We start from the raw sequence: 24875 nt of genomic DNA on the forward strand, positions 1-24875 counted from the left end.
TTATCGGTAGCGAAATTTGAGGGTTGGTATTCGTAAAGTTGTAATTGATCAGTAATTGATTTACTATATTGCACAATATAAACAATATTAATCTTTCAATATTTCTCTAAATACTACGAACGCTCGGTATTGCCTCAATAGTCACGTGGCCGCCGGAGTGGAGTACGAGTAGGGGATTAGCCAATGAACGAGTTCCGTTAGAGTGATATGCGTACAGTACATAATAAAAAAGAAAATAATTAAAAGTATATTTTATATAAATTTAAAATTGAGGAGATTTTAAATAATTTACTAATAATTAAAGTAGAGGAGAATAATTAAGAATAAATTTTATATAAATTTAAAATTGAGATTTTAAATAATTTATTAATAATTAAGGTAGAGGGGGGAGAATAATTAAAAGTAAATTTTATATAAATTTAAAATTGAGATTTTAAATAATTTACTAATAATTAAAGTAGAGGGGAGAATAAATAAGAGTAAATTTTTTATTTAATTCTAAATAAATGCTTTTCGATAATACAGGCTGTATCGGATTAGTTGCATCTAAGTTTCATCTTCTGATTTATGGCTTATCCGGTTCTTCGTCGTACCTGCTGCGTACAACATTGTTGAACCAAGAATTCATTTTTGCATTATATTCGTGTTCGTTTATGCAAATTACTTTGGTAGCCAGAAAATTTAATTTAGCAATCGACAGGTCTTCAAAAGTGATCTCTTTGCGTGGTCTTGGACCAAATCTAAAGTCAAGCGTACAATAACCCACTGCATGTACATAATCAGAGCGATCCACTTGTTTACCTAATAAACCATTTTTCGTCTTTAACGACCATTCATGTTCGAAGATCTGTAGCACAGTTAAATCAATTAATTGACTTTTTTCAGACATTATACATTTACTACAATATGCGATCTCATACTTACTGCCATATCGCGATTACTTGTACCAACAGGATAATTAAATTGTGGACGAGGATCAGGAAAACGTTTTGGGCACTCCTGACCTTTGAAACATTGCGAATTTATCTTCTTCGCGTTACACTTATATTTTTCGTCGATCGCTTTTCTTTCCAAACTATCTCGCATAAAATGTTTTCTATCGTAATTAATCATAATAGTTCCGGTTCCATCGTCCACTGAAAATGTTATTTTACAGGGATGTATTTTTTTTTTCAAATATATCTGTTCACTCGAATTAAATAGTCTTCACCTTGATACATGTAAAATCTAGCGTTCTCCGAGACAGCAACCACGAATCCTATTATTTCGATTTTCTTGATTATAATGTGCGGCATGTTCAACACGTGAAATCCAATGTAATTATTATCGACGAAAGGTACGAGTCTATTCAATTCCATTATCAACATAGGTTCGCACACTATTGTTCTACCTAAAAAATTCATCCCAATTCTATAACTTACAGTATAACTTCGTTTACGAACATTTAATATTACGTACCTTTGGTATTTTTGTAATTGACCCATTCTTCCTTTTCAGAAATGTAGAACGGATAATCGTAATCTTCGGGGGCCGAGACGAAATTTTGATCCATTTCTTTTGGCAAATCCATAGAATCCGTTGAATCCGTCAAAGTTTGTATCTCCGACATTTCTGGACGTTTCTCAGACATTCTCAGTTGAATCGGTTACCGGTTACAGTCTATCAGTGGTTACAGTGCACAATATTGCAAAATTAGCGGGAAAAGGAAGTGATGATATTAGGTGCAAGATTTCACGCGCATGCGCGGCCAAAACAGTAACGTATCTATATATATATATATATTAGCAGACCCCAGAGGCAGTTATATTGGCGGGAATGTACCGAAACAATCTGTTCCAGACAAAAAGATTCCAGGACGTGTACTACGAGTTACAAAATATACACAAATACACATGTTATACATTCATGTTTTCAGACTCAAATCATACCAATTTTTTAAAATTCTGCGGGGTGCTCAAGGTACCCCCTTTTATGGAGAATGTTAGTTTACTGAGGCTGAAATTGCCGCGCATGCGCGTGAAATCTTGCACCTAATAACAGTAGTTATCGGTAGAAGAGAGATTTGAAAACATTCGTACACAAGAGATAGTGAGATAGACTTGGATAGACTGCGCGGCTTATACGAAGCGCTAAATCCTACACTGGCCTATGGCCTACACAGAGGCCTACAATGGCAGCGCGGGGTATAAAGAGTAAGAGTGGAATAGCCACAGTGGAATCGCGCTCTCTTTCTAATTGACGAGTTGGTGGGAAGAGATTCGCCCAATGAAAGTGAGGAGTGCGTAGGAAGTGAGAGTTGTGTGTGACTGGCATAGCTATAGGCTTAGACCATATAAATAAATATATAAGTCTGCTAAATGGATATAATTGGATATAATCCTGTGAAATATGATCTTATAGTTTGTTACTAAACAGCGGTTATCACTGGTTATCACAGTCGTCACAGTTGGTAGCATTGAGTTTAAGATTGACTTGTCACTGACAAGTTGTCAGTACCGTTCGGTAACTATGTGTTTAGTAAACAATAATACAAACAACAAACCGTACGTAAAGTGACCGGGCGTTTATCCCGAGTACATTGTAATTTGTTGCATTTGAGAAACCGAATGTAAAATGTAGCCATCGATTGAAGTATTGTTTTCAAAAACCAAACGACAATAATAAAGATGCTTTCTTTGTTATCCATTTGAAAATCTCTTCGAGGTAAGATCCCTGATTGTTATTTCCATTTTATTAGATATTAATTGCTACACATTCTACAGGTATCTCTTAAGAATTGATACCATAATGGCTGAAGAAAACACTGAGATTTGTGGATTCCTAGACATCAAGTATCTCAATGGTAAATGTAAGGCTAATAAAGTGAAGAAAAGGACGCTAGCTCCTTGGAAGGTTTGGAGAAGACGATGGTGTTCCATAAAAAAATTAGGCCCTGGTTTGGGCATTAAAGTACAACTCGACTATAGCATTAGCAACAACGTAAACACACTGCTGAACGATAAAGATAGCTCGTTGATAATACCGTCGGATGTTATTATTTGTCGAACTCAATCTAGGTCTAAACAGTTCGCCTTCGGCGTATTTCCTTCTAAAGAAAGGAAGCCGTTGATATACTTTGCAGGTACTTCGGAAACAGAAACGCAACGATGGATGGCTAACATCAGGGAACTATTGAGACCCAGAAAGAATCAGTTCTCGCCAGGATCTTATAGTATATCTGTGGTGGATAATGCGCATTCCAAAGCATCTGGACTTATCGGTACACGATATCCCGATATACACAATATGTTCAGGGTGATCCAGCTAAAGAAAATAACATTTGCAAAGCACTAAAAACATTTGTTATGTCATCAAAAATAAAGGAGATATTTAGATGGATCACCCTGTATGCATATATATAATATATATATCGGTGACAGTGAGAATGTAATAATTTTTATAGGACTGTACGGCGATTTGGTAGCTAATACGACAGGTATATTTATCAAGGACGCTCACTCAGGCGAACAGATAGCAACTTTCGATTGGAAAGAGTTTGGTCAATTTCATCATAGTACAACTGGTCATCCAGAAGACGTTAAATGTATTTGCGTAATTCATACGACTAAATCATTCCATGGGGGAGTCGGAGAACTTCATATATTTTGTTTAGAAGCTAGCAAGCTACTTCAAGAGTTAGTAACGCAAGGTCGTGGTCCGAGAAACAGACCAATAAGAAGACCTTTGAGTTTAAGCGAGGGTGATCTTCGAATATCAAAGTTTGAAGAGGCGCAACGAAATTATTCAATCCTGATCAGGACGGTGAATAAAAGTAGAAAAGGTACTATAGAGTACGAACAATCGAGTTTGAAAGTCCAGAACAAGCAGGCAGAGAATGTTTATCAACCGGAACCATTCAGCATTCCGAACGTAACCAGCAACAGAGGAGACTGGTCGAGTTCTGCTTACGACAGAAGAATTTCTGATATTTCGGTAGCTTCTGGGATTTACGAAGAGATTGCGGATGAGGTAGAGAGTGATAGAGCAACATCTTCACGTTTCTGTATGGATGAATTTTTCCATAATTACCGGTCGGACGAACCTCCACCTCTACCACCGCGACAAAGATGTGCTTCGGAATCGATGAAGGGCGTTAGGTGTGTATTAATGTTACGTACTTTTGTACGTTTCAAGTTTGTCGCGATATTAATGTTTTATTCGTGTAGGTCGCAAGACGTATTGATTTCTGAACGCGGTATTCTATCGGCAATGCCAACTCGAAATTCAGGACAGAGCGAACAAAATAGTTTCGCATTGCAAAAGATTGCGGACACTTGCAATTACGTTCCCATGTCGCCAAGATTAAAAGATCTCGCTCTGCATCACTTGCAGACCCAGACTGCTCTGCAAGAGAACGACTATGTTATAATGCGATAAGCTCTGCAACGAAAGTAGTTCATAAGGTTTTGTATTATCTCTACAATTTTATTTTTTTTTATACTGTCCTTCTTTCGGAGGACAAAAAGAACTGTACGATCTTTATTTTGAAATGAAACACGTTAAGGTAACGTTTGAAAGGTAAGAAAGAGAAACGCAAGGAGAGTGTCGAGATAGTTCAGTATTAAAAAAAAATCTTGCATGTTTATTCGTACAAAACTTGATATACTTAGCTTAATCAAATTTAGAGATTTGTACACGTACGAGGCTGCCGTTTTTAGGCCCGATACTGAAGCATATTGTTGAAGCAAACGATATCATCTCGGTTTAGTAGAAATAGTTCGTTTTCATTGTGCCTAGATTAATTAATCCGTCGATGTTTGTCGATACTTGGATCCTAAACCTTGATTCGTGAAAATGTCGAATTCTTCACGGTTTAGGAGAGCTCCGCGTACGTCGTCCAAAACAATCACCTTTGGATATCTACAAAATAAACAGAGATTGCCACGACATCGTGATGAATGTATATACTATAGTGTGATATGGTATGACACGATACCATACAATACGATATACACGACTTTTGCTACGTATGTACACTTGTGACATTTACAATTTCAGCATAATAAATAATTGTGAATGTTTTCAGAACAGAAAAACGTATGTATGTGCACAAGTGCGCCAAATAGAGAAGGAATGTTTACCCGTTATCACATCTTTCCCAAGCTTTCGCCAAAGACATTCTGACCAGATCGTCCACAAGACATTCTATGACCTGAAAAACAGTACGAACGAATAGAGTATATCGTTACCGAGAAAATTGAGAACGAAATCTTTTGTATATCTTACTCTCATTATCGCTCGACTGACTGCACAGTCCACCACACTGGGCAGAATTTCTTCGTGATTCAATTTAACACCTATTTCTCTCGCAGTTTCCGAAACAAAATCATGAAACGGTATCGACTTAGCCTCCATTTCCAGTACAGCAACTTTAGACGCACAAAGATTCCTTTCGTTGAAATCCGTATCCCCTTTTGAGCTCTTTTTCTCAACCTCTAAGAAACCCTCGTCAACGATATCCACTTCAACATCATGTTCGCAAAACTGCTGCGAATTGGAATCGGACCAGTGACCATACGAACCGCTTGGACAAATTTGAAGCCATTTACAAAAAGCATCGGGTTCCGAACAAGTAAAAGTAGTTCGTGGTCCAGTGGAATCGGTTAGATTGTTCGGTCGTTTGACTTGCTTGCAAGAAATTCCGGAACCGAATCGAAAAGGTGTGTGTCCGTGGAGTCTTGCCCAAATCATGATCTCTTTGACGGTCCACAATTCTTCCTCCGGAAATGCCTTGTTCTTCAACAAGCATCGTATAGTTTTCGCCCGACTCCACTCGCAGGCGGTTCGCTTCGCGACGGTGTATTCGAAGAATTCTTTCTCGGTAACGCAGGCGTAAGGATGTAGCTGCTTGTAATCGGAATCGGAAGCATCCCGAGTAACCATGGGCATCCGTCTGACGATGAATCTCAACAGGCCTTCGATATCCCGAATGTTTGCGGCGTCGATCACACGGAACGCTTCGTCGTAGAACTCCTTCCTGCTCTGCAGTTTATGTTTGTCTTTTCCCAAGGTGATCTTCTGTCGCGCAGGGTGCAGTTGTGAATTGTCTTCTCGATTCTCCGGAACGTTTCTCGGCGCGGGTTCCTCCGCGTGTTCCAATCCTCTGTGAGCATCAACAGGATGATCGTCCTGTAGATTTCTTCTCTCAGCTATTTGCAACGCGGGCACGTTCGAATTCACGTTCAACAGAATACTCTTGGAAAACTGTAGCTTCAGTCCTGGACGAGCTTCGCTCACAGAATTCGGCTTGGACGAACTTGGTTTCTTCAACAAGCTGATCCCACGCGACGATACGCCTAAATTCGCTTTTCCTTTCGTCGTAGAATCGTTGCTCGATTTACGAGTCTGGTCGTCGTTCCGCGGAATTCCAATGTCCACGGTGATCGTTTTGTTATTCTGAAGTACTAACACGTGTTTGTTCGACGACTCGAACAACGGAGGAATCGAGATTTCTAACGGACGGAGGCTCGACTGGAGTTTCGAGCAAGACGACGGAAGCGCTTTCACCCTGTTTCCATCGGCTTCGTTCTTTCTCGATAACGAAGGCTCCGATAATCTTGTTTCCTCGTTCGCTTTCGCTTGTTCGAGGCTCTCGTCGACGATCTTGTCCGTCGTCGAAGCCGTTTCCGTTTTTAACGTTAAACAGGAATCTTCTTCGAGACGATTCGATCCGCAGTAGTCGTGGTCAAGGTCGACATAAAGTCGAAAGCGTTCAATATTCAGAAAAGTCTCGTTGATCTCCAACGAAGTTTCCTCTTCCTCCTGTTTGATAGTCACAATCGAGTCGTTCTCCGTCGAACCCAACTGAAACTTGGAATCCGAATCGGAATCGGAATCCGAATTTAATTTCACATTGGAGTCGTCGTTATATTCGGAACGAGTTTCGTTTTCAACTTCTGATTTATTGATCTCGTTGTACGAGCAGGATCGAGCGAGAGGTTTCGAATTTCGAGCATCAGCGTAGATCCAGATGTCGACTAGAGTTTCGGAGCCTAAAGTTTGCAGACCGGTGTACGTGCGGTCTAGTTTTAAGTGATGAATTATGTCCATCGGCTTATCGAGCACGGTTTTGAAGTGCAACTGCACTCTTAAGGGAAATTCACCCCAACCGCGTCTCGATAAACAGAATGGCGGTGCTGTTACTTCAACGACATCGTTAGGCCTGTAGCTAGGATGCAAGAAGAATCTGACTTTGCCAACGAAATCGTCGATCTCGGGATTGTCTTTGTTCCCTCGGACGTACATCGTCCATTTGTGACTAGCTGCGTCGTCTCTCCATTCCGGAGGGATCCATTTCGAGATGTTCCCAATGATTATACGTTTTCTGACTTTGTGTCGAGTTCCTCTCGACGGACAAGGAGCCTCCGGGATTCCAGATTTCGGCGGAATGTATCGCGGTATCTTCTTCGGTCGCGATTGCTCCACCGTCTCATTGTTCCTCTTTCTTAAGGGATCGTCCTCGGAAATTCCCTTCTCAGACTGCTGCTTCGAAATTGGACTGGCAATCGGGTTCGACGGACACGTCGCAACAGAATACGATGCGATCGAATCATCCGCGTTGCTGCTTTGCGTTGTCGCAGTTGAATTTGATGAAACTAACAAACTACCACACTCCTTTGGCGACTTGCCGATCAGATGCTTGATCGCTGGATGAATTTGGGTCTGTTTCGCTTCTCCATTCTGTGAATTCTGACATTGCTTGCGATTATAGAAATCAGCAACTATCACGTATCGTAGGAAATGCAGAGCTTTCGATGCTCTGTGCAGTCTTTCCTGTATCTCTAACACTTCTTTCTCTTTCGTGTTTATTTCCTGAGAAAACTCCTTCTCAATGATCGCTGTTATCTTCTTGGCGGTATTGTTTCTTGCTGAAAATATTGATAGATAATTAGTCTTACTGAGAAAACGAACGATTCTAATATACAACATTCTACAACAATAGTGACAACGTAAATATTTTTAAAAAAGTTCGTTTGCCATCTGCGAATTACCATTTTCTTCGTAGATTCGTTGATGCTTCTCGTTATTCGCAACGGGGGGCCCGTAATCGGGATCGTGATCTTTTAAGGCACTCATTTACCATAGTCAGTTCCGAACACAGAAGACAGAAGAATGATACGTTTCGCGACACGAAAGGATAACCTTTTATGCGTTACAACAATGTATTCACATTTCCAGACAGAGGATTGTGTTTCAAACTTCGGTACGTATCTACATGTATTTCTGTATGTATTTACATTTACACAACGTTCACGTACATAAACAAACGTTATAGGTTATATTTCTTGCAGTAGGATAATGTCAAGCGTAATGATCCACGTGTCTCGCTGAAACCATAGGGAAATGATTATATATATTTTCAGTGATAGCTGTCACATGAGAAATTACTGTATACAATAGGGTTATGATCGTCGCCAGAAATGACGTAAACTTATTTACGTACATAATATATAAATATTGGACGTTTAATTCGACGACTCGTGTCGTTGCTAATTATTTTGAAAAAATCTCGAACATCGAGAATGTATAGTATAATAAAAAGAAAACGCTTACATATTTCGATCACAGAGATATCTATATACGTATTTAAAGAGACTTGTATTTATTTACACGCGAATGAAATCTCACGAGGAGGTTGCGGGTTTCCACATTGAATTCCCTTGATTATACCATGCACTATGCACCCCGTATTGTATATTTGTCAGCATGAAGACGAACACCATAAAGAACAATGCTAACTTATTATTATTTGCAAAATGTTTTTCAAAAATCATTGCACATGTATCTGGTACAGTATTGGTATGCAGGCATGCAGTCCGAATCTATGTATGTTTTTTGTGTATGACAACCTCGTGCATATACGTATATATATATATATATATACCAATATATACCATGTACACTGATGTAAATAACTTATTGCTTATACCACAGTGTTCCAAGATAACGGAGAATATCTTGTGACGTCACATGTTCCAATTATCTTTATCCCATGTCTATGAGTTGATACACACAGAGAGGATACTCTGGTTTATATATATATAGTCTAAGAATGGTATATATATATATATATATTTATATGATGTATAGAGTGATATCAGATCCAATCAGATCACAGTATTCGCGCATGTGCGCGCATGCGTGTGCCAGGGATTTTCGTAATGTCGGTTTAGGGAAATTATTGTACGACCGATTGGTAGCAGTGGCAATCTGGCAATGTGTAGAATCGTGGTGATGTCTGTTTGACAAAACATTCGCAGAGAAGAATTAATGTAGTAGCCGATTATCAGAATTATCATGTCGTGTTCATCCGGAAGGTATAACGGTGTTCTAATTTCGATTCACGGGTAGTTTGTCAATGCGTGCGGGAACGTGAGGATTTCGTGAAAAGTTTACGTATTCCAGAGAGAAAAAGAAAGAGCGAGCGAGTGAGAAAGGGTGGGGGGGAGGGGTGAGACATACAGAGAGTGAGACAGAACTCGTAGGTATCGTTGGGAGTAATAATAAATAAGTGGATAGAGATTGCGTTCGGAAAGGAAGTACGGGGGTTCAAGGTGCGCTGAGTGCAAGCTCGCGAAGCGTTCTTCCGCGATCTTGTTAAAACGAGCGTCGTGTGTCTAACGACTAACGACGATCGATTACGCAAGATGACCATTCTGTCGAAGAAGAAGACGAACGCCTCGAAAGATAGACGAGAAGGAGGCAGCACTTCCGAAGTCGATGTACACGGAGTGCAAAACGAGCATGGCTCTGGATCTATCGCGCTACCCAATAGCCCGTATCAGGTGAACGAATAATCTACGCTTTGCAAACTGTTTGCGCCTAGCTTGACATCGCGACACTACCATACTAATTGGAACACCGAACGTTAAACGACCTTTTGCAAACCGTGACAGGTGCGTGCTGCGAATGGTTTCGCGGTCGATCTTCACGGAGTACAGGCCGATCATGGATCTGGTTCTATAGTGCTCACGGGTAGCTCCTACGAGGTAAGCCAATCGAACAACATTTTTCTCTATGCTTTGTTTTTCTAATTACCTCGCCATCGATTATATATCGTGATCATAGTCTCTTCGAATGTCTCTTTGTTACTTTACAATTATACTTTTCGGGGGAGGATGAGAAAATATATATATATCATATCTCCTATCACTAACAATAACAATCGTATCGTAGACAAACGTCGATCGACGGGAAGACAAACACTTCGAAGAAGGAAGCGGACCGAGCCATGGAAAACGTCACAGGCAAAGAGCTAGTCCGCACAGGTACTCGATCCCCTGGCTCTGTCCTTTTCACTAGAATACTAATTTGCTCGTGTTCGAAAGAGTACGCAAATCTTATTAGTAGACTGCAGATCTTTATGCACTTATGAAGAAATCGGTTGGGTGAAATATAAAACAGTAAAAGCTTAGAAAAATTCAAGAATATTGTAGTAATGTAACAAAGCCGTTAAAGATCCACAGTCTACTTGTTACGGATGAATATCTATTACGGACGAATATACTTTTTAGCAGTTGCATTGGACGGAATTCGCGCTCTAAACGCGAAAGAGAAAGGGACAGGGGTAGAGAGAGAGACAGAGAAAGGGAAAGGGAACGAGAAAGACAGGCTACACCTCCCACTGCGTCTTGCAGCGGTCTACAAGGTACTGGTTATCGTATGTTTCCTAAAATTTTGTATCGTAATACGCAAACGAGTTGTACAATTTAGACAGCGGTCCTAGTCTGGGCTGTCAAGGGACATTCGATAAAGACTTGATAGAATATTTAATGTATGCAGCTACAGATGCCAGCGTGATAACCAACAATCGGATGGCCATCGGCGGATCCACTGCAAATATAGAACACGAGCTAGCCAATGGTTACAATAGCGGGGACGAATATACTGGTAGAACTGGAAACAATCTTACTTTGGCCGAATGGCAAGAGGTCGGTACAACCAAACTAATGTTACTACTAGACGGTGGATCTTTATACCAAATAAAAACGTTCTACATTAATTCCAACGAACTTTGGATTTGAAGCCATTTTAATACAACAGTTGAGTTTTTTTCAGCGGGACAGGTGGTTCGAGAAACGAATGCGCAAGATGGGCTTTATTGTTAAGAAAATGGGCGAAGACGGAGCATGTCTGTTCCGAGCTGTTGCGGATCAAGTGTACGGTGACCAGGAAATGCACGGAGTAGTACGGAAACATTGTATGGATTATATTGTGAGTATTCCGTAAAGCTACGATTCGAATTATATTTGGAAAAGCTATCGTTGATGTTACGACTTGTGAACAACCCTGGGTTTTTCTAGGCTTCCAATCAAGAGTTTTTCTCGCATTTCGTAGCGGAAGATTTTAGCACGTACGTAGATAGAAAACGACAAGAATATGTTCATGGAAACCATATAGAGATGCAAGCTATGTCCGAGATGTATAATCGCAGCATACAATTGTACTGCTACAGCACCGGTACGTTTGAATGTGTTTCCATTTCTTTTCTATATTGTTCGGCGTCTACTACGTGTATTATGCTTACTACGATGGATGCATAGGGTAAAGATACCAGTTACCGGATATTTACCGACGGCTTGAAGTTTTGTTTATTAATGTGAAGACATTTTGTAATTTATTTTGATTGATTACCAACCTTTTCCCTGTATCGTCAAATGTTTCTGGACGATTTCGTTAAAAAGAAAAAGAAATATTAACTAATTTTATTTTAAAAAATAAAGTAATACTAGGTACTTCACATGTTATTTTTATTAATTTTTAAAAAGTTTGTTTTGTATCCAATAGCCAGGTGGGACACGGTAACTGGTACCTTTACCCTATGTATAAACGTGCGATATTGTAAAATGTAATTTCAAATCTTTGATACAGAACCTATCAATATCTTCCATACTATGGTTGAAAGCGATAACGAGCCGATACGATTGTCTTATCAACGCGGTAGTCATTATAATAGCATAGTAGACCCGTATAAAGCTACCGTTGGCGTTGGACTCGGTCTACCCTCGTACAATCCTGGTGCAGCGGATCGACAGCTTATATCCGATGCGGTTCGTCAAAGCGAAGAATTGCATATCGAACAGGTAGAGATGCGTTCAAAATCGTTGGTATGATTTTTCCTTTATTGTTAGTTTGTTGATTTTCTATACGAGTGTACTAGAAGTATATATTTGAAATGTCTACACAGACGATGCTCGAAGATAAAATAAAAGCGACCGACTGGGAAGCAACGAACGAAGCCATAGAGGAACAAGTTGCAAGGGAAAGTTACTTGCAATGGTTGAGGGATAACGAAATGCGCAAAGCGGTAAGTGTACGTATAATGTCAGTCCGCGAATTCCTGGGAATGTGAAAAGACTGACTCGTGCTTTTTGAATAAAGCGATCAGCCAGTAGTAGCAGTACAAGTACGGTGACAAGCGCGCAACACAGTCATACGCATTTCCACACTCATGGAAGTCGTGGTCAACAACGTAGCCACACTTCCTCCCCAACCACGACCCAAACTAGCCAAGACACTTTACGCAACTCTCCGAAGGTCTGTTCTGTGCTGGTGAAACGGATCGATTGGATTCTACTTACGACCGTTATCTGTTTTGCTAACCATTTCAGGTGAACGACACTGTAAGGTTTAGCAAGAGATCGCCCCAGCATCAGCCTGCCCAAGGATCCGCTATATCTCACCTCACCTCGGACTTCGAACCGAAAATTTCTCAAGAGCCCGTGCCAGGCAGTAGTAAAGAGGCTCACGCTTCACCGGATATCTCGTTGTTCAATCGTCTTCCTCCCGAAGTATTCGGTACATGTCTCCGCGTGGTCCTATGAAAATCAGCCCGACACAGGTTTCACCGATTCCAGATTTGACCAACAATAACTTTGGCCGACTACGATTTTGATCGTCGACGAATTTAACCGACACCGATTTAGTACTATCCGATAGTAATATCGTTTGTAAAGTTGGTGCTGACATTTTATTCTTTAACTATTCTGCACTGATACTAATTAGACTTTTGAGGGCAATCGCGGCCTAGATCGATCTTTTATCTAGCGCTTTTGATTACTGAAAAATCCCATCTTTGCATTATCGAGAAATGAGAAGGCGCAACCCGCACCCTTGCAATCCTGGAAACGCGAGTCTACCCCCTTAATATCGGATAATAATGTCGTTGACTAAAGTCGTTGTCGGGCAAAGTTATTGTCGGCGATTTTCATGGGACCCGTCTCCGCGATACTAGTCGAACGATGACGACGTTAACAGTAACCGTGCGGTTAAATTAACAAGCGTATGTTTGTTTGCAATTTAGGTTTGACAGATTGGGAAGACAGCCACGTACTATCGCAAGTTCTGGCGACATCGCAACAGGAATACCTGGACAGCTTAAAACAATCTCGGAACTCTGCATCCTCTGGAAACGATACTAACAACATATTAGATTCTAGTAGCAGTTAATTCTGACAAGCATTATCGATAAAGTTCAAACAAATACCGAAGCAAAATATGTGCATTTGTATGCAGCGTTTTTCATAGGATGATGTGATATATCTGAAAAAGATCAGGTAGTTCGAAATGAAAATTCAAGCAACTCGTAGAATCACTACACACGATTAATTGCTAGATCAAATCACCGACGATTCTGCTGAAAATGCATGCCTAATAAACTTCATTACTTGCAACAGACCCGGACTCGGCTCGATGTTTCCTTTTCTTTCGTTTTGTAAGGTGGAAAAACAGTTCTCGTAAAAGTATTCAAGTTTATTACGGAAGCATTTAATTTATAAATTACTATACGTTCAGATTTAGTAACACGCGATAATATCGTGACGATATTGTAAACGTATGTAAATTTCGAGAATCGTTTTAGTTTTTGATCAAACTTTCTCTGATTCGACAAAACACAGTGCATCTTATGAGACACACTGTATATATTGCGGTATCATCTAATTCTGAATTGCACTAGGGTATAAGGTGGTTTGCTTTTTTCATTGGTGTAAGTGTACGCAGTGAGCATACTCATCGTCGGGTTCCATTTCGGAATTGTCAATGTATGCACGGGATACTCTGAAACGCCATGCATGCATCGTTCCGCCTGCACCTTTCGAATACCAGAGTAGATCGAAGAACAATTTTGTTTTATCCGTAGTGTTTGACCTCGCCGCGGTTCAAATATTTCGTACGATTGATTGTAAACTAACGAAAGCAGTCCTCCTTTTTCTTTTTTTCATTGTGACAGACGTTGTTCGCCGATGCTAGATCCTCTGGATGTAATGAACCACGTTATTGTGACAATTTTTTTTTCTTTTTCTCGTGGTACGATATGATACGTCTAAAACGCTTTAGGAAAATCTTTAATGCGTTATTTGTAAAAAAAAGACAAATAAAACTACTACGACACGTAAGTTGAAACCCGAACTTGTCTTTCCCAATTAATTGTATGCTCGATATGCGTTCTACAAACGCATTAATAAGAAGATTCATACTATAAACGACACTGTATCTAAGCTATGGAACAATGAAAACGTACGTCGAGGGCGAACTTGATTTTCCATTGTTTTCTCTCCTGCTTTGTGTCGCGTTTCGCAATAATTTTCTATTCTTGCGTAGTCTGTATATATAATCGATTTCATATTCGTAAAATCGCGCCATTATTGGCGAAGTGGTCAAATTAGCATCCGATTGTCTCTATCTTGTAACAAATTGCGAACGATAAACGAGTTTCATTGCATAAACTGTCTAACGGTATTTATACTCTTTGCGCTGTATTTGAAAAAGTCGAAAGTACATATTGCGAATGACATGATAGTCCAGAATGTTTGTATACTATTGTACCACACATTCACGATGTTCGACTAGTGTCAGCCGTTTGTTTTTATCAGTCGCATATAAGGTGCCGAAAGATTGTCGCGAAAAATGTCGATGCATATAAGCGACTATGTTTTCCAAACGTTGTTGGGTCAAGGTACTTTCGGGTATGTATTTCGATTGAATATCTCCTGCAACGTATCGTTCATCGTTCGATACTTTTAGATCCGTTTATTTGGTACGAAGGAAGAGCAATTGGAAGCCGTTTGTCGCCAAACAACAAGTTTTTGATTCTGCGAATGCTCTGCCTTTTAAGGTGAGATATACCAGCTTGTTATAGTAATTCAGTATATAATGGTACGCAATTCACAAGATCCTCGATATTTTATGATTTTGTATATCGTTCTAAAAATACAAAACATTTTTCTATCGTACATATACGTACATGTATACAAGTCCTTTGAACTTCCAGATATTCGGTTGTAAACATACAACGTTGTGTTGGATTATTATTTCTACTTGTTTCGTACGTGACATTCCGTCACCGTTGAATGTTTTCTTGTTTGTGGTTCGTAAACGAGGTGGAAGGTGTCAGGTATCATGAAAGGGAATGATGAAGGCTTTAGGGGAGCGATTATTTTTGATTGCTCTATTTATGTATATAATTATAACATATACATTTCCGGTTAAACTTCCGAAAGTCGATCAAACCGGATTATTTTAGTGGCATTTTCTATCTTACCGACATAACAGTTTTCTCTGTCTGGGTTATTTCCAGATTAGTTCTGGATTTTTGGGTATGATTAGGTTTAATTTTTATTAAACATAAACTCGGTAATGTAGAAAATGACAATGAAATGATAAGAAATTATTTTCGAGTCGCCAAAGATCCCTTTCCAAAACATGTTTTTGATACAAAATTTTAGCAAATCCGATTTATTTACCGTCTTCATATTCGTTTGATCTAACAATCCAAAACAAAAATCGCGCGGATCTTATTTACATTAGCATCTTCGTATTGGTTCACACGTGTCCGCGCGGACCAACAATCCAAAACAACAATCGCGCGGTAGAAACAGTGATGCCAGAAATGCGCAACATTTCACACGCATGCGCGAGAAACAGTACCGTGTCTATGTGAGGTAGCAGAGCCCTGAGGCAGTTATATTGGCAGGAATGTACCGAAACAATCTGTACCGGACAAACAGACTCCAGGACGTGTACTACGTTACAAAATATACACAAATACACTTGTTATACATTCATTTTTCAGAATCAAATCATATAAATTTTTTAAAATTCTGCGGGGTGCTCAAAGTACCCCATTTTATCGAGAATCTTATACGAGCCTAATCGCCGCGCATGCGCGTGAAATGTTGCGCATTTCTGGCATCACTGGGTCGAAAGCGCGCGATTTCCGCCGTGTCTGAACGGGCTGTTATTCGTGCGTGAAATAAAAGAATTTCTTCGCAGAATATATTAGGAGAGGTGCAATGTCTACACAAGCTGAGACATCCGAACATAGTGACTTATTACGGAGCCTGGATAGAGCAAGACCACTGCTATATTCTAATGGAATACGCGTCGCGGTGCACTCTAAAGGAACTGCTAAGTAACCGACAGACACCGCTCACGGAAGAGGTAAATTCATATATTTACATAGGCTGCTCTTTACTTTACCGGACTCAAAATGTGTGCCTTTCTCCTACGAATTATGATGTATTTGATATGTAATCCGGTAGATTTGTACCCGCCGCAGATGCAGATCGAAGTTTCGAACCTCTAGGATCAATAGTTGACGAGCTACATTTCCAGTTTTTTGACAGGTAAGGGCGCCGCCATATTGGTTTGTATTTAGTGACGGTCGCACGCCGCTTATTGATAACGAGTTGGTTAGGATTAGGTCGCGGGGGGTGGAGGGGGGTAAAGTAAGCGGTTCGCGGTCGTCACTACAAACCAATATGGCGGCGCCCTTATCTGTCAAAAATGCTCAACTTTAAGCGACCATAACTCCTCAACTATTGATCCTAGAAGATCGAAACTTCGATCTGCATCCGCGCCGGGTACAAATCTACTGGATTACATACCAAATACATCATAATTCGTAGGAGAAAGGACCCTAATTTTGAATCCAATACTCTATACATGTATACTAAGTGCTAAATACGCGGCTGTATCGAAGGATGCGCTGTATCTATTTTCGCAAGTTGTTCTCGGCGTTCACCACATACATTACAAGAAGATTCTTCATCGGGATTTGAAGCCGGAGAACATTATGCTAACCGGAAACCGCGGCGACATCGTGAAAATCGGAGATTTTGGAATATCGAAGAATTTCGACGAGTACGACAATATACATATTTGCATTTCAATATTCCGTATTCTGTAGCGTAGATGTTTAACCGAATAATATCGATCACACTCGTAGAATGGGAGATCCATCGACAACCTGCCGCGCTGGATCGTTGGCTTACATGGCTCCGGAAATGTTCGAGAAACAGTGTTATGATTTCAAATGCGATATATGGAGCATGGGAGTTGTTCTTTACGAGATGGTAACAAAGAGACATCCCTTTCCTGCCACGGTAAATGCGGTTTGTTTGATAATTGCGATATTCTAGATACGTTATATGCGCGTAGAAAAGCTGATTTGCGTGCTGATTTCAGAACGCGGCGGATATGGCGAAAATGACCTGCAAGAAAAAGCCACGACCTCTTTGTGGTGAAACGTCACCGGCTATCGTCAATTTGATATCGAAGATGTTGAGAAAAGTACCAGCACTGCGTCCAAAAACGGATCAATTGATGCTTTGCCCTTATCTCGTCCCTTTTATAGCTCGAACGTATTTGAATCTAGGTCGGATTCCGTGTTCCTTCAGCCGGGAGAACGGAACCGTTGGTTCCGAAATGTTTCTGAAATTCCTAAAGAAACGCGTTACAGCCGTAAAAACATCGTGAAACAACGATTTGGCTTGATCTCGAACGATTTAATTCGATCTCGTCTCAAACCGAACAACAATTTCATTTGATCTCGTCTCGCTCGACGAATGCGTGCGCCGAACAAGAAGCTGGAAGGACATCGAATAATCATATTATTAGAATCGACGGTCTGCATGGAATTGTTCGGCGATCCGGTGTTATCGAACCGCCTGGGCCTGGTTTGGTGTATGTAAATACATAGTACACGCACATCAGACACCAGGCTCGAGTGCGTAACGACAGGAAACGAAGACCGGAACTACGGAATGCACGTTTTATTTCATCGCGCGCATACCTACACCTCTAGAAATCCGTTCGGTCTGTTCGATTTAGTTGGACGAATATCGGACAGCCGCGCGTTTCAAATTTGTCTCTCGTCGCACGACACCGATACTAGTCTTTAATTTGTCGAAAGAATTCTGAATGTGTTTTAAGCTGCATCGATCTCAAATATTTTTAATAAATTCACGAAAAATGTGGTCAACACTGCTGACTTTTTACTGTTTGACCCACGCTTGGATATCGTGCGCGAGCCCATGGTATCCCGTGAACCCGACATTCGGCGAGCAAGTAGATCTGGTGGGAGCCGCGGACGAGAATTTTGGGCCAAACGGGACTCCGACCGTTGGGAACGATCAGGCTAAAGATTCGATCGATTTTCCAGATTTTATTAATGTTTTCAATGCGACGCACGCTCCGTTCAATTCGATCGATCGCGAACGTGAACGCGAACCTTTGGACGAAGTGGAACGCATAGAGCCTAGACAGTGGCCGGTCAGACCGGATATATTCTACGGTCAGAGTTCTACTCCTTCGACCACGTCGATTTCTTCGCGGAATCCACTCGGGCCGCCTACGATCGCCCAAAGAGATCCATCGACGCAGAGGTGAGCTTTTTGATCGGTAGATGCTCGATATCGTAAAGGTAACAGATTACACGTTACAGGTGTCCTCCAACGGGCGCGACAACGTCTACCGCATCCATAGATGAAGTGTTTTGCGACTTCAACGCTTTTCCGACGCAAACGCTTTGCGAGTGGCGAAACGGAGATGGCGCGTTGAATTGGAGGGCTGGGACCGGCATGGGCACCAATTGGATGGGTGGACCACCGAGCGATTACACCACCGGAACCATGGAAGGAGGGTAACGGAACGTATTTCTTACCAGGGAAAAACCATCGACGATTTTCTTCTGAATGAAATATATCTTTGTAGTCCAGGCGAAAGATTGGGCTATTATAAAATATTTTTTTCAACCTCGATAATTAACTTTACGACGTCGGAAAATGTAAACAAATTCCTTTTTGCTGATCATAATAGCGGAGCGCGTCTCGCCTACCTGAAACGAGGGTACGCGTCCTTTTCCATCCTTTTCAAGGGCTCAGTTTGAAGGGACAACTCCCGGGAATATGACCGTATTTTTTCAATATTTAAATCACTCAAGTCACTAAATCACTAAAGTTAATTATCGAGGTTGAAAAAATTATTTTGTAACAGCCCGATCCTTTCCAAAGTAAGTGAGGCCCGTTTTCGCCAAAATGGGCAAAAATTGCAAACGTCGAAGGCCTGTAATTTTTAAAGAAATTCTAAACCGGCAAAATGATGACTTAAACCCACCCTAATTTCGCATGGACTACAACATAATCCATTCACGATTTTCATCGACACGCCTTTCATAGGTACGCCTTTTTGGAGAGCTCCGAGCTACCGCCGTCGAAGGACGGCAAGGCGAAAACGTTTGGAGGATTACTGCACAGTCCTCAATTAGGGAGTACCGGAGTAGCCGGCACATGCATTATGTTCAAATACGCGTTGGATGGTCTGAGCATAGCCGGTCTGAGGGTGTTGATTCACGCGGGAACGGACGAGTTTTCAATCAAGAAGGAGGAAACGGAGACGGGGATCGCATCCGGTAACGACAACGGGACGTCAGTACCCTCCTGCAAACCTTACTTCGTCCAACCGTTGAGCGAGCGTGTCATTTGGAACGGCCAATACTACACCCTCGGTGTTTGGCAGCAGGCACAAATACTCTACACCTATCCCGAGTTACATTCGGTAATTTTCTAGGATATTCGTATTCGTAATCGTAATCGTAATCGTACGTACGACGATGCAGGTGGTCATCGAGGGCATTCCGGTAGATCCTACCGATCCAGCTCGCTTGTACAGAGGATACGCAGCCGTGGACGACATAGATTTGCAACCCGGTACATCTTGCGTCGGGTTCTGCAACTTTGCGGGCGGATTTTGCGATTGGAGCAACGACGCGGAGGATGACTTCGATTGGACGATCGTAGGTTGTTTGGAAGGTTTATCTCTGGCTGAGAATTATTACATGATCTCTCGAGAAATTGCAAAGACGTTGACGATGATCACAAACTTTTAAGAGTCGAGGAAGCGGTAACCCAACGACCGGACCAGCCATGGACAGTTCCAGCGATCGTTCAACAGCCGGAGGATACGCGTACATAGACTCATCGTTTCCACGTAGACCAGGAGACAGAGCCAGACTTCTCAGCACCAGCTTCCCAGCACCAAATGCCGACGCGCCAATGTGTCTACACTTTTGGTTCCACATGTTTGGTGCTGGGATCGGCAGCTTAAGGCTGTTTGTGCGACATTTTCGTAGCATGGACGCACCCCTTCGAGAGATTTGGGCGTTGAACGGCCACGCTGGAAACACTTGGTTCGTCGCTGAAATCACCGTTAGCTCCTTGGACGATTTTCAGCTGGTGTTCGAGGCTTCGGTGGGGAACACTGGAATGGGAGACATCGCCATCGACGAAATCTCCTTCGCCCAGGGATCTTGTCCGGGTAGGGGACGGTCTCATCTTTCACCTGTTTGATCTCCTCTTGCGATCTTTAATTCACCCTTTTCCAAGTCAAATTCAACCTCGTGCAAATCAGTATCACCCTTTCGCAAATCAATTTCAAGAATGACAAATTCTATGTAGACTGCGGATCTTTATGTATTCATATAGAAAAATTGAGTAGATGATATTCGAGATTGTTAAAAAATTTCAAAAATTGAAGATGTCAATACATGATTTTTCCTCTTTTAAAATCATTAAAGCAAGAAATAACATTTAATTTAGTTTCTATTTCTTCACATAAAGATCCGCAGTCTGGTTATATGTTATTGTTTGCGACAGTTACGCCTCCAGTCGCCGCACCAACGCCCCGAGACTGCAGCTTCGAAGCCGACGAGTGCGAGTGGATCAACTCCAGAGATCCTGATCGCGTCGAATGGGAAAGGGTGTCGTTCCAAGTGCTCGGTCCGAGGAATCAGCGGAAACCGTACAGCAATGGGTACACCATCAACCGGAGAAATGAATTTTTCCTTGGCCTGGGACGTCCGCGTGGAGGACCTCGGTCGTCCGGAGGCGGGACAGCCCAGCTGGTTAGTCGTGAGATGAAAGGCAGCGAGGAGCCAGTTTGCATCACTTTTTGGTACTTGATGTTTGAATCATTCATCGACTCTACTGGACCGAGCCTAGGTTCGTATATTCGCGTAATCGTTGATATCGCGCGGCTATAACGAGTCCTCCAACGTTTTAAGGAGTGCTTCGAGTATCGATACAGACAACCGGAGAATCTTCCACCGAGTCCAGGCCAGTTTGGCAGCTTTACAATAATCAAGGACCAACGTGGAGTTACGCGCAAGTCGGCGTAGCCGAGAAGAAAGACTTTAACGTTGTGTTCGAGGGCACTTGGGGTCCCAATCGAGCCAGCGGCAGCATAGGCATCGATGATATTTCCTTTTACACCGGCAAATGTACAGGTAAAATAAAATATATATAAAAAAACTTTTTAAAAACCACGCTTATATTAAATTGCACCAAAAAGGAGAAAATAACTTTTTTAGACATTAGCTACAATAAATAAAAGCGTGGAGCGCCAACGAAGATTGCGTCAATATAGTTTAACGCTCCACGCTTTTATTTATTGTCGCTAGTGTCTAAAAAAATTATTTTCTCCTTTTTAGTGCAATTTAATATAAGCGTGGTTTTTAGAAAGTTCTTTTATTTTCTACTTTTTATTCTTTACATATCTTGTAATAGATTTTAATCATCTTTTGTAAAAGGAAAAATATTGTGTCATGGCGGCTGCAAATCGAAGTTTCCATTCTGTAGAATCTAATAGTTCAGGAGTTATTGCAGTGTTTTTGACATTACTCTCTTACAATTAGTGTTCGCACCTTTTCGCAGTGAAACCGGCAAGCGCGGCGGCCAGACCGGAAGACTGTAGCTTCGAGAAAGGATTGTGCGGCTGGGAAAATATTACTTCGTCGGACAACGAACGCGCCGTCACTTGGCAGCGTGCTTTTCTCGCTCATCGACCGGCTCAATTACTGGACAAGACTTTCGGAGCGTCCGGTGACTTTGTCTTTTTCGATATCTTCACGACGAATCAGAAATCGACGGATGTAAGACTGCGGTCGCCGGTTATACAGACGTCGCCGGACGAAGAATCAGTTTGCTTTACTTTTTGGTTCGCCGCGTTTGGAGTCGAGGAGTCCACCACGTTGCAGATCATCAAGATGAACGCCGAAGAAGAACAAGGCGTTCAAGAAGATACTGGAAGTCAGGAGCAAACTGTAAGAACAAGAATCGATAATACGTCGAACGATCGATTCGTTCTCACCGATAGGCTCGGGAGACTTTTTCTTTTTCTTCTGTCTTGTTTCAGCTATGGTCATTGACCGCAAAAGGGTTCAACAACCCGCGACCCGTATGGACGGCCGCACAAGTCACGATAGACGCGCGTGTACCGTATCATCTTATACTACGAGGAAGCGCCAGCAACGGTGGTTTCGCTATCGACGATATCAAATTCCAGCCTCAGACTTGTTCAAGTAAGTTTTGCCAAACTATTGAATGATTGAGATCCGACAAACTTAATAAACGTTGTCGAAATTCGACAGTCCGACCAGCTGCTGCTCAACCAGTCGTCGCTAATGAAAATTAAGGTACCGTACTTGGAGGAAACATTGACGAGACGATCGAGGAAAACGGTAAATTATTTTATCGCTGGACAGTGGATTTCTATGCGTAATAAACATTTTCTACCCGAGTTCCGACTAACTGGAGTGACATAGAAATTTATTTTCATTTTTAATACGGTTAATATAGGTTGGAAATGATAGGTTATCAATTACACCTACTCATTTCTGTTATAAATGCATCAAATCCGCTGTTTATCACAGTGAACGTAGATCGAATTGAACATTTTATTACAATTCGTTTTGCCTTTTTATAAATTGCCTCTTCATCTCGAACGTAACGATGCCAAGGGCGACCCCCGTGTTCAAACTGTCCACTCCGTTTACCAAAGGTATATTGATACGAATAGCTTTCCTCTCGTTCAATAACTTGTACGAGTCGATACTCAAACCTTCGGTTTCTCCGCTTAGGACCAGCACAATTTCTTGTTTCGTATAATCCATAGTGTAGTACGGTACGATAGGTAGTTTCAACAAAAGTTCTGCCATAGCTTTTCTGTTGAGCGGTGATTTTGGCTCAGATACGATACTTTGGTTTAATTTGAGCTGCTCCGGATCGACGTCGAATATTCCTATAGTGGGTTGAAGCGTATCGGTGTTGTACCTTGATACGAATTCGTCTCCGAAATTACTGTCAGCTATGAAAATGTTTGAATCCGCGCTTATTAACGAAGGAACATCTTCCCATAATGGAAATGCATGAACAGGCAATCGAAAGTGAGCACCGCATGCGGTTCGGAGAACTTTTGGCTCCCACAGATCCACGCAACCTGAAAGGAACAATATAACAAATGTAATAAATTTCGTGCGCAGCATATCACGTAAATAAACTATACCTTTTAATAATATCAATTTTTCACAGCCTACAGCCGCAGCAGCCCTCATGATCGATCCCAAATTTCCTGGTTCCCTCACGTTGTCGCAGATAATAGTTAGGGGCAAGGAATCTGTGGTAGCAGTGATTTTCTCTATGACGGGTGTCGTGAAAATTCCTGTACAAGAGAATGAAAGTTGATGTCAATATACATTGCGTTGTATTGTATCGTGCATGGCTTGCGTCATTACCCATGACTCCGGGAGGGCTGGTTAAAGAAGACCACATTTGAATAGTTTTGTACGGTACTTTGTACAGTTTCACATCGTCGGGAATGGGATGATTCAATTTGTCGATTTCGTTGTAGTTGTTGAAAAGAATCGTGTCCAACTGCGCGCCAGCATCGAGCGCGTCTTTAATTAATCTGTACCCTTCTAGAATGACTTTGTCGTTCTTTTCCCGTCTCTTTCGCGATTTCAGTTTCGTCAGGAGAGATCTATGCCGAAAACAAAACAAATTTTACTCGTCGAACAGCACAACGCTCGATCGATCGGTGGATCACCTACGTTATAGTTGAATCGTTGTGCTCGAACACGGTGAATCTTTTATTTTTCTCCGGCGGAGTTTCCTCCGTTTGTTCCTCCGACTTTTTCCGCGTTGACTTCGCTCGAGGAGGTCTTCTACGGAGAGGTAATTCTCTGGTAGTGTCTTCGTTATCGAACAGTTCATCTTCGTTAACAATTGCGACCGGTCTACGACTAGTCCATGCCGTTCGTGTTTGCGTTAACGTTAGATTTAACGTTTTTCCGATTGATTCGAGTTTCGTTGAACTCCGTCCAAGAGGCCGGAAAGCACTGTACACTACGTTCAAAAACACCATTTTTCTTTCCTTTCTCCGAGAAATATTACACGTAGATCTTGCCTCCCCAATTCAACAGAATTCGTAGTTGTAATGTAAACAACGAGTGTACATCAGTGTACATACATAATATGGTTTTCTACTTGAAATGAGGTTAGAAACATAACCTACATATTTATAATACGTAGCGCCACAAACGATATGTAGCAGAAGACGATATGGGACCGATGTCGATAATGTGGAATGTGGATTCTTATGTTGTCCCAGATGTCGATAATGTAGATTACTATCAACGAATTGTCACGAATTGCTTTTGTAAAAACAGAACCAAATAAACCTTCAATTGATCTCGACGGTGCGTTTAAAGAGTTATTGAGTAA

The 24875-nt window shown here is 41.5% G+C and overlaps 7 protein-coding genes across 17 annotated transcripts; 4 read left to right on the forward strand and 3 right to left on the reverse strand.

The window, feature by feature from the left end:
- Positions 1–396: 396 nt before the first annotated feature.
- Positions 397–2217, reverse strand: LOC143214906 (uncharacterized). 2 transcript variants are annotated; one of them, XM_076436457.1, is made up of 5 exons: positions 2079–2217; positions 1459–1659; positions 1211–1390; positions 925–1136; positions 397–801 (listed from the first exon to the last, which is right to left on the reverse strand). In XM_076436457.1, exons 2-5 carry the CDS (start codon positions 1628–1630, stop codon positions 682–684), a joined length of 684 nt encoding a protein of 227 aa, XP_076292572.1. In that variant the 5' UTR covers positions 1631–1659; positions 2079–2217; the 3' UTR covers positions 397–681. The 2 variants fall into 2 exon arrangements, with proteins under 2 accessions (XP_076292572.1, XP_076292571.1); XM_076436456.1 differs by having other exon boundaries at positions 445–847; positions 2079–2209.
- On the forward strand, positions 1300–8593 carry LOC143214895 (uncharacterized). The gene is made up of 5 exons (XM_076436439.1): positions 1300–2703; positions 2763–3259; positions 3443–4136; positions 4206–8242; positions 8331–8593. Exons 2-4 carry the CDS (start codon positions 2788–2790, stop codon positions 4414–4416), a joined length of 1377 nt encoding a protein of 458 aa, XP_076292554.1. The 5' UTR covers positions 1300–2703; positions 2763–2787; the 3' UTR covers positions 4417–8242; positions 8331–8593.
- On the reverse strand, positions 4761–8893 carry D12 (YEATS domain containing 2 homolog D12). Of its 3 annotated transcripts, none has more exons than XM_076436401.1 (5): positions 8650–8893; positions 8031–8366; positions 5266–7907; positions 5121–5191; positions 4761–4899 (listed from the first exon to the last, which is right to left on the reverse strand). In XM_076436401.1, exons 2-5 carry the CDS (start codon positions 8113–8115, stop codon positions 4782–4784), a joined length of 2916 nt encoding a protein of 971 aa, XP_076292516.1. In that variant the 5' UTR covers positions 8116–8366; positions 8650–8893; the 3' UTR covers positions 4761–4781. The 3 variants fall into 3 exon arrangements, with proteins under 3 accessions (XP_076292516.1, XP_076292515.1, XP_076292514.1); XM_076436400.1 differs by having other exon boundaries at positions 8593–8893; XM_076436399.1 differs by having other exon boundaries at positions 8483–8893.
- Positions 8894–9234: 341 nt separating this feature from the next.
- On the forward strand, positions 9235–13905 carry Duba (Deubiquitinating enzyme A). 8 transcript variants are annotated; one of them, XM_076436416.1, is made up of 12 exons: positions 9235–9824; positions 9936–10028; positions 10216–10307; positions 10557–10699; positions 10822–10970; positions 11098–11253; positions 11343–11499; positions 11911–12146; positions 12227–12346; positions 12421–12576; positions 12651–12837; positions 13343–13905. In XM_076436416.1, exons 1-12 carry the CDS (start codon positions 9687–9689, stop codon positions 13486–13488), a joined length of 1773 nt encoding a protein of 590 aa, XP_076292531.1. In that variant the 5' UTR covers positions 9235–9686; the 3' UTR covers positions 13489–13905. The 8 variants fall into 8 exon arrangements, with proteins under 8 accessions (XP_076292531.1, XP_076292535.1, XP_076292537.1 ...); XM_076436422.1 differs by having other exon boundaries at positions 9236–9824; positions 11911–12122; XM_076436415.1 differs by having other exon boundaries at positions 9237–9824; positions 10554–10699.
- Positions 13906–14593: 688 nt separating this feature from the next.
- LOC143214904 (serine/threonine-protein kinase Nek5) lies at positions 14594–17796 on the forward strand. The gene is made up of 6 exons (XM_076436452.1): positions 14594–15005; positions 15064–15154; positions 16312–16479; positions 17021–17181; positions 17267–17423; positions 17506–17796. Exons 1-6 carry the CDS (start codon positions 14947–14949, stop codon positions 17794–17796), a joined length of 927 nt encoding a protein of 308 aa, XP_076292567.1. The 5' UTR covers positions 14594–14946.
- Positions 17797–18240: 444 nt separating this feature from the next.
- Positions 18241–22916, forward strand: LOC143214878 (MAM and LDL-receptor class A domain-containing protein 1). Its single transcript, XM_076436405.1, has 10 exons — positions 18241–18704; positions 18764–18961; positions 19497–19875; positions 19937–20113; positions 20208–20634; positions 20973–21317; positions 21380–21601; positions 22029–22417; positions 22510–22675; positions 22745–22916. The coding sequence occupies exons 1-10, from the start codon at positions 18241–18243 to the stop codon at positions 22786–22788; spliced, it is 2811 nt and encodes a 936-aa protein (XP_076292520.1). The 3' UTR covers positions 22789–22916.
- Positions 22917–23053: 137 nt separating this feature from the next.
- Positions 23054–24666, reverse strand: LOC143214900 (rRNA methyltransferase 3, mitochondrial). Its single transcript, XM_076436447.1, has 4 exons — positions 24203–24666; positions 23888–24132; positions 23659–23814; positions 23054–23592 (listed from the first exon to the last, which is right to left on the reverse strand). The coding sequence occupies exons 1-4, from the start codon at positions 24514–24516 to the stop codon at positions 23054–23056; spliced, it is 1254 nt and encodes a 417-aa protein (XP_076292562.1). The 5' UTR covers positions 24517–24666.
- Between the last annotated feature and the right edge of the window lie 209 nt (positions 24667–24875).

Source organism: Lasioglossum baleicum, chromosome 13 (assembly GCF_051020765.1).
Source record: "Lasioglossum baleicum chromosome 13, iyLasBale1, whole genome shotgun sequence".
NCBI lineage: Eukaryota > Metazoa > Arthropoda > Insecta > Hymenoptera > Halictidae > Lasioglossum > Lasioglossum baleicum.

What these genes read in the sequence shown, in the direction of transcription:
- Duba (XM_076436415.1), top strand. Translation starts at nt 9,687, where the DNA reads ATGACCATTCTGTCGAAGAAGAAGACGAACGCCTCGAAAGATAGACGA. An exon ending in CAAAGAGCTAGTCCGCACAG is followed by an intron (nt 10,308 to 10,553) that starts GTACTCGATCCC and finishes TATACTTTTTAG; the next exon opens with CAGTTGCATTGGACGGAATT. An exon ending in AACATTGTATGGATTATATT is followed by an intron (nt 11,254 to 11,342) that starts GTGAGTATTCCG and finishes GGGTTTTTCTAG; the next exon opens with GCTTCCAATCAAGAGTTTTT.
- LOC143214895 (XM_076436439.1), top strand. Translation starts at nt 2,788, where the DNA reads ATGGCTGAAGAAAACACTGAGATTTGTGGATTCCTAGACATCAAGTAT. An exon ending in CAAAGCATCTGGACTTATCG is followed by an intron (nt 3,260 to 3,442) that starts GTACACGATATC and finishes TAATTTTTATAG; the next exon opens with GACTGTACGGCGATTTGGTA. An exon ending in GAATCGATGAAGGGCGTTAG is followed by an intron (nt 4,137 to 4,205) that starts GTGTGTATTAAT and finishes TTATTCGTGTAG; the next exon opens with GTCGCAAGACGTATTGATTT.
- LOC143214878 (XM_076436405.1), top strand. Translation starts at nt 18,241, where the DNA reads ATGTGTTTTAAGCTGCATCGATCTCAAATATTTTTAATAAATTCACGA. An exon ending in ATGACTTCGATTGGACGATC is followed by an intron (nt 20,114 to 20,207) that starts GTAGGTTGTTTG and finishes CAAACTTTTAAG; the next exon opens with AGTCGAGGAAGCGGTAACCC. An exon ending in CCAGCCTCAGACTTGTTCAA is followed by an intron (nt 22,676 to 22,744) that starts GTAAGTTTTGCC and finishes GAAATTCGACAG; the next exon opens with TCCGACCAGCTGCTGCTCAA.
- LOC143214900 (XM_076436447.1), bottom strand. Translation starts at nt 24,516, where the DNA reads ATGGTGTTTTTGAACGTAGTGTACAGTGCTTTCCGGCCTCTTGGACGG. An exon ending in CACAACGATTCAACTATAAC is followed by an intron (nt 24,133 to 24,202) that starts GTAGGTGATCCA and finishes TTTTCGGCATAG; the next exon opens with ATCTCTCCTGACGAAACTGA. An exon ending in CAGCCCTCCCGGAGTCATGG is followed by an intron (nt 23,815 to 23,887) that starts GTAATGACGCAA and finishes TCTCTTGTACAG; the next exon opens with GAATTTTCACGACACCCGTC.
- LOC143214906 (XM_076436456.1), bottom strand. Translation starts at nt 1,630, where the DNA reads ATGTCTGAGAAACGTCCAGAAATGTCGGAGATACAAACTTTGACGGAT. An exon ending in TAGATTTTACATGTATCAAG is followed by an intron (nt 1,137 to 1,210) that starts GTGAAGACTATT and finishes TAACATTTTCAG; the next exon opens with TGGACGATGGAACCGGAACT. An exon ending in CAAGTAATCGCGATATGGCA is followed by an intron (nt 848 to 924) that starts GTAAGTATGAGA and finishes ACTGTGCTACAG; the next exon opens with ATCTTCGAACATGAATGGTC.
- LOC143214904 (XM_076436452.1), top strand. Translation starts at nt 14,947, where the DNA reads ATGTCGATGCATATAAGCGACTATGTTTTCCAAACGTTGTTGGGTCAA. An exon ending in AGACACCGCTCACGGAAGAG is followed by an intron (nt 16,480 to 17,020) that starts GTAAATTCATAT and finishes GCTGTATCGAAG; the next exon opens with GATGCGCTGTATCTATTTTC. An exon ending in GACATCCCTTTCCTGCCACG is followed by an intron (nt 17,424 to 17,505) that starts GTAAATGCGGTT and finishes TGCTGATTTCAG; the next exon opens with AACGCGGCGGATATGGCGAA.
- D12 (XM_076436401.1), bottom strand. Translation starts at nt 8,115, where the DNA reads ATGAGTGCCTTAAAAGATCACGATCCCGATTACGGGCCCCCCGTTGCG. An exon ending in ACGAATCTACGAAGAAAATG is followed by an intron (nt 7,908 to 8,030) that starts GTAATTCGCAGA and finishes CAATATTTTCAG; the next exon opens with CAAGAAACAATACCGCCAAG. An exon ending in TCAGTCGAGCGATAATGAGA is followed by an intron (nt 5,192 to 5,265) that starts GTAAGATATACA and finishes ACTGTTTTTCAG; the next exon opens with GTCATAGAATGTCTTGTGGA.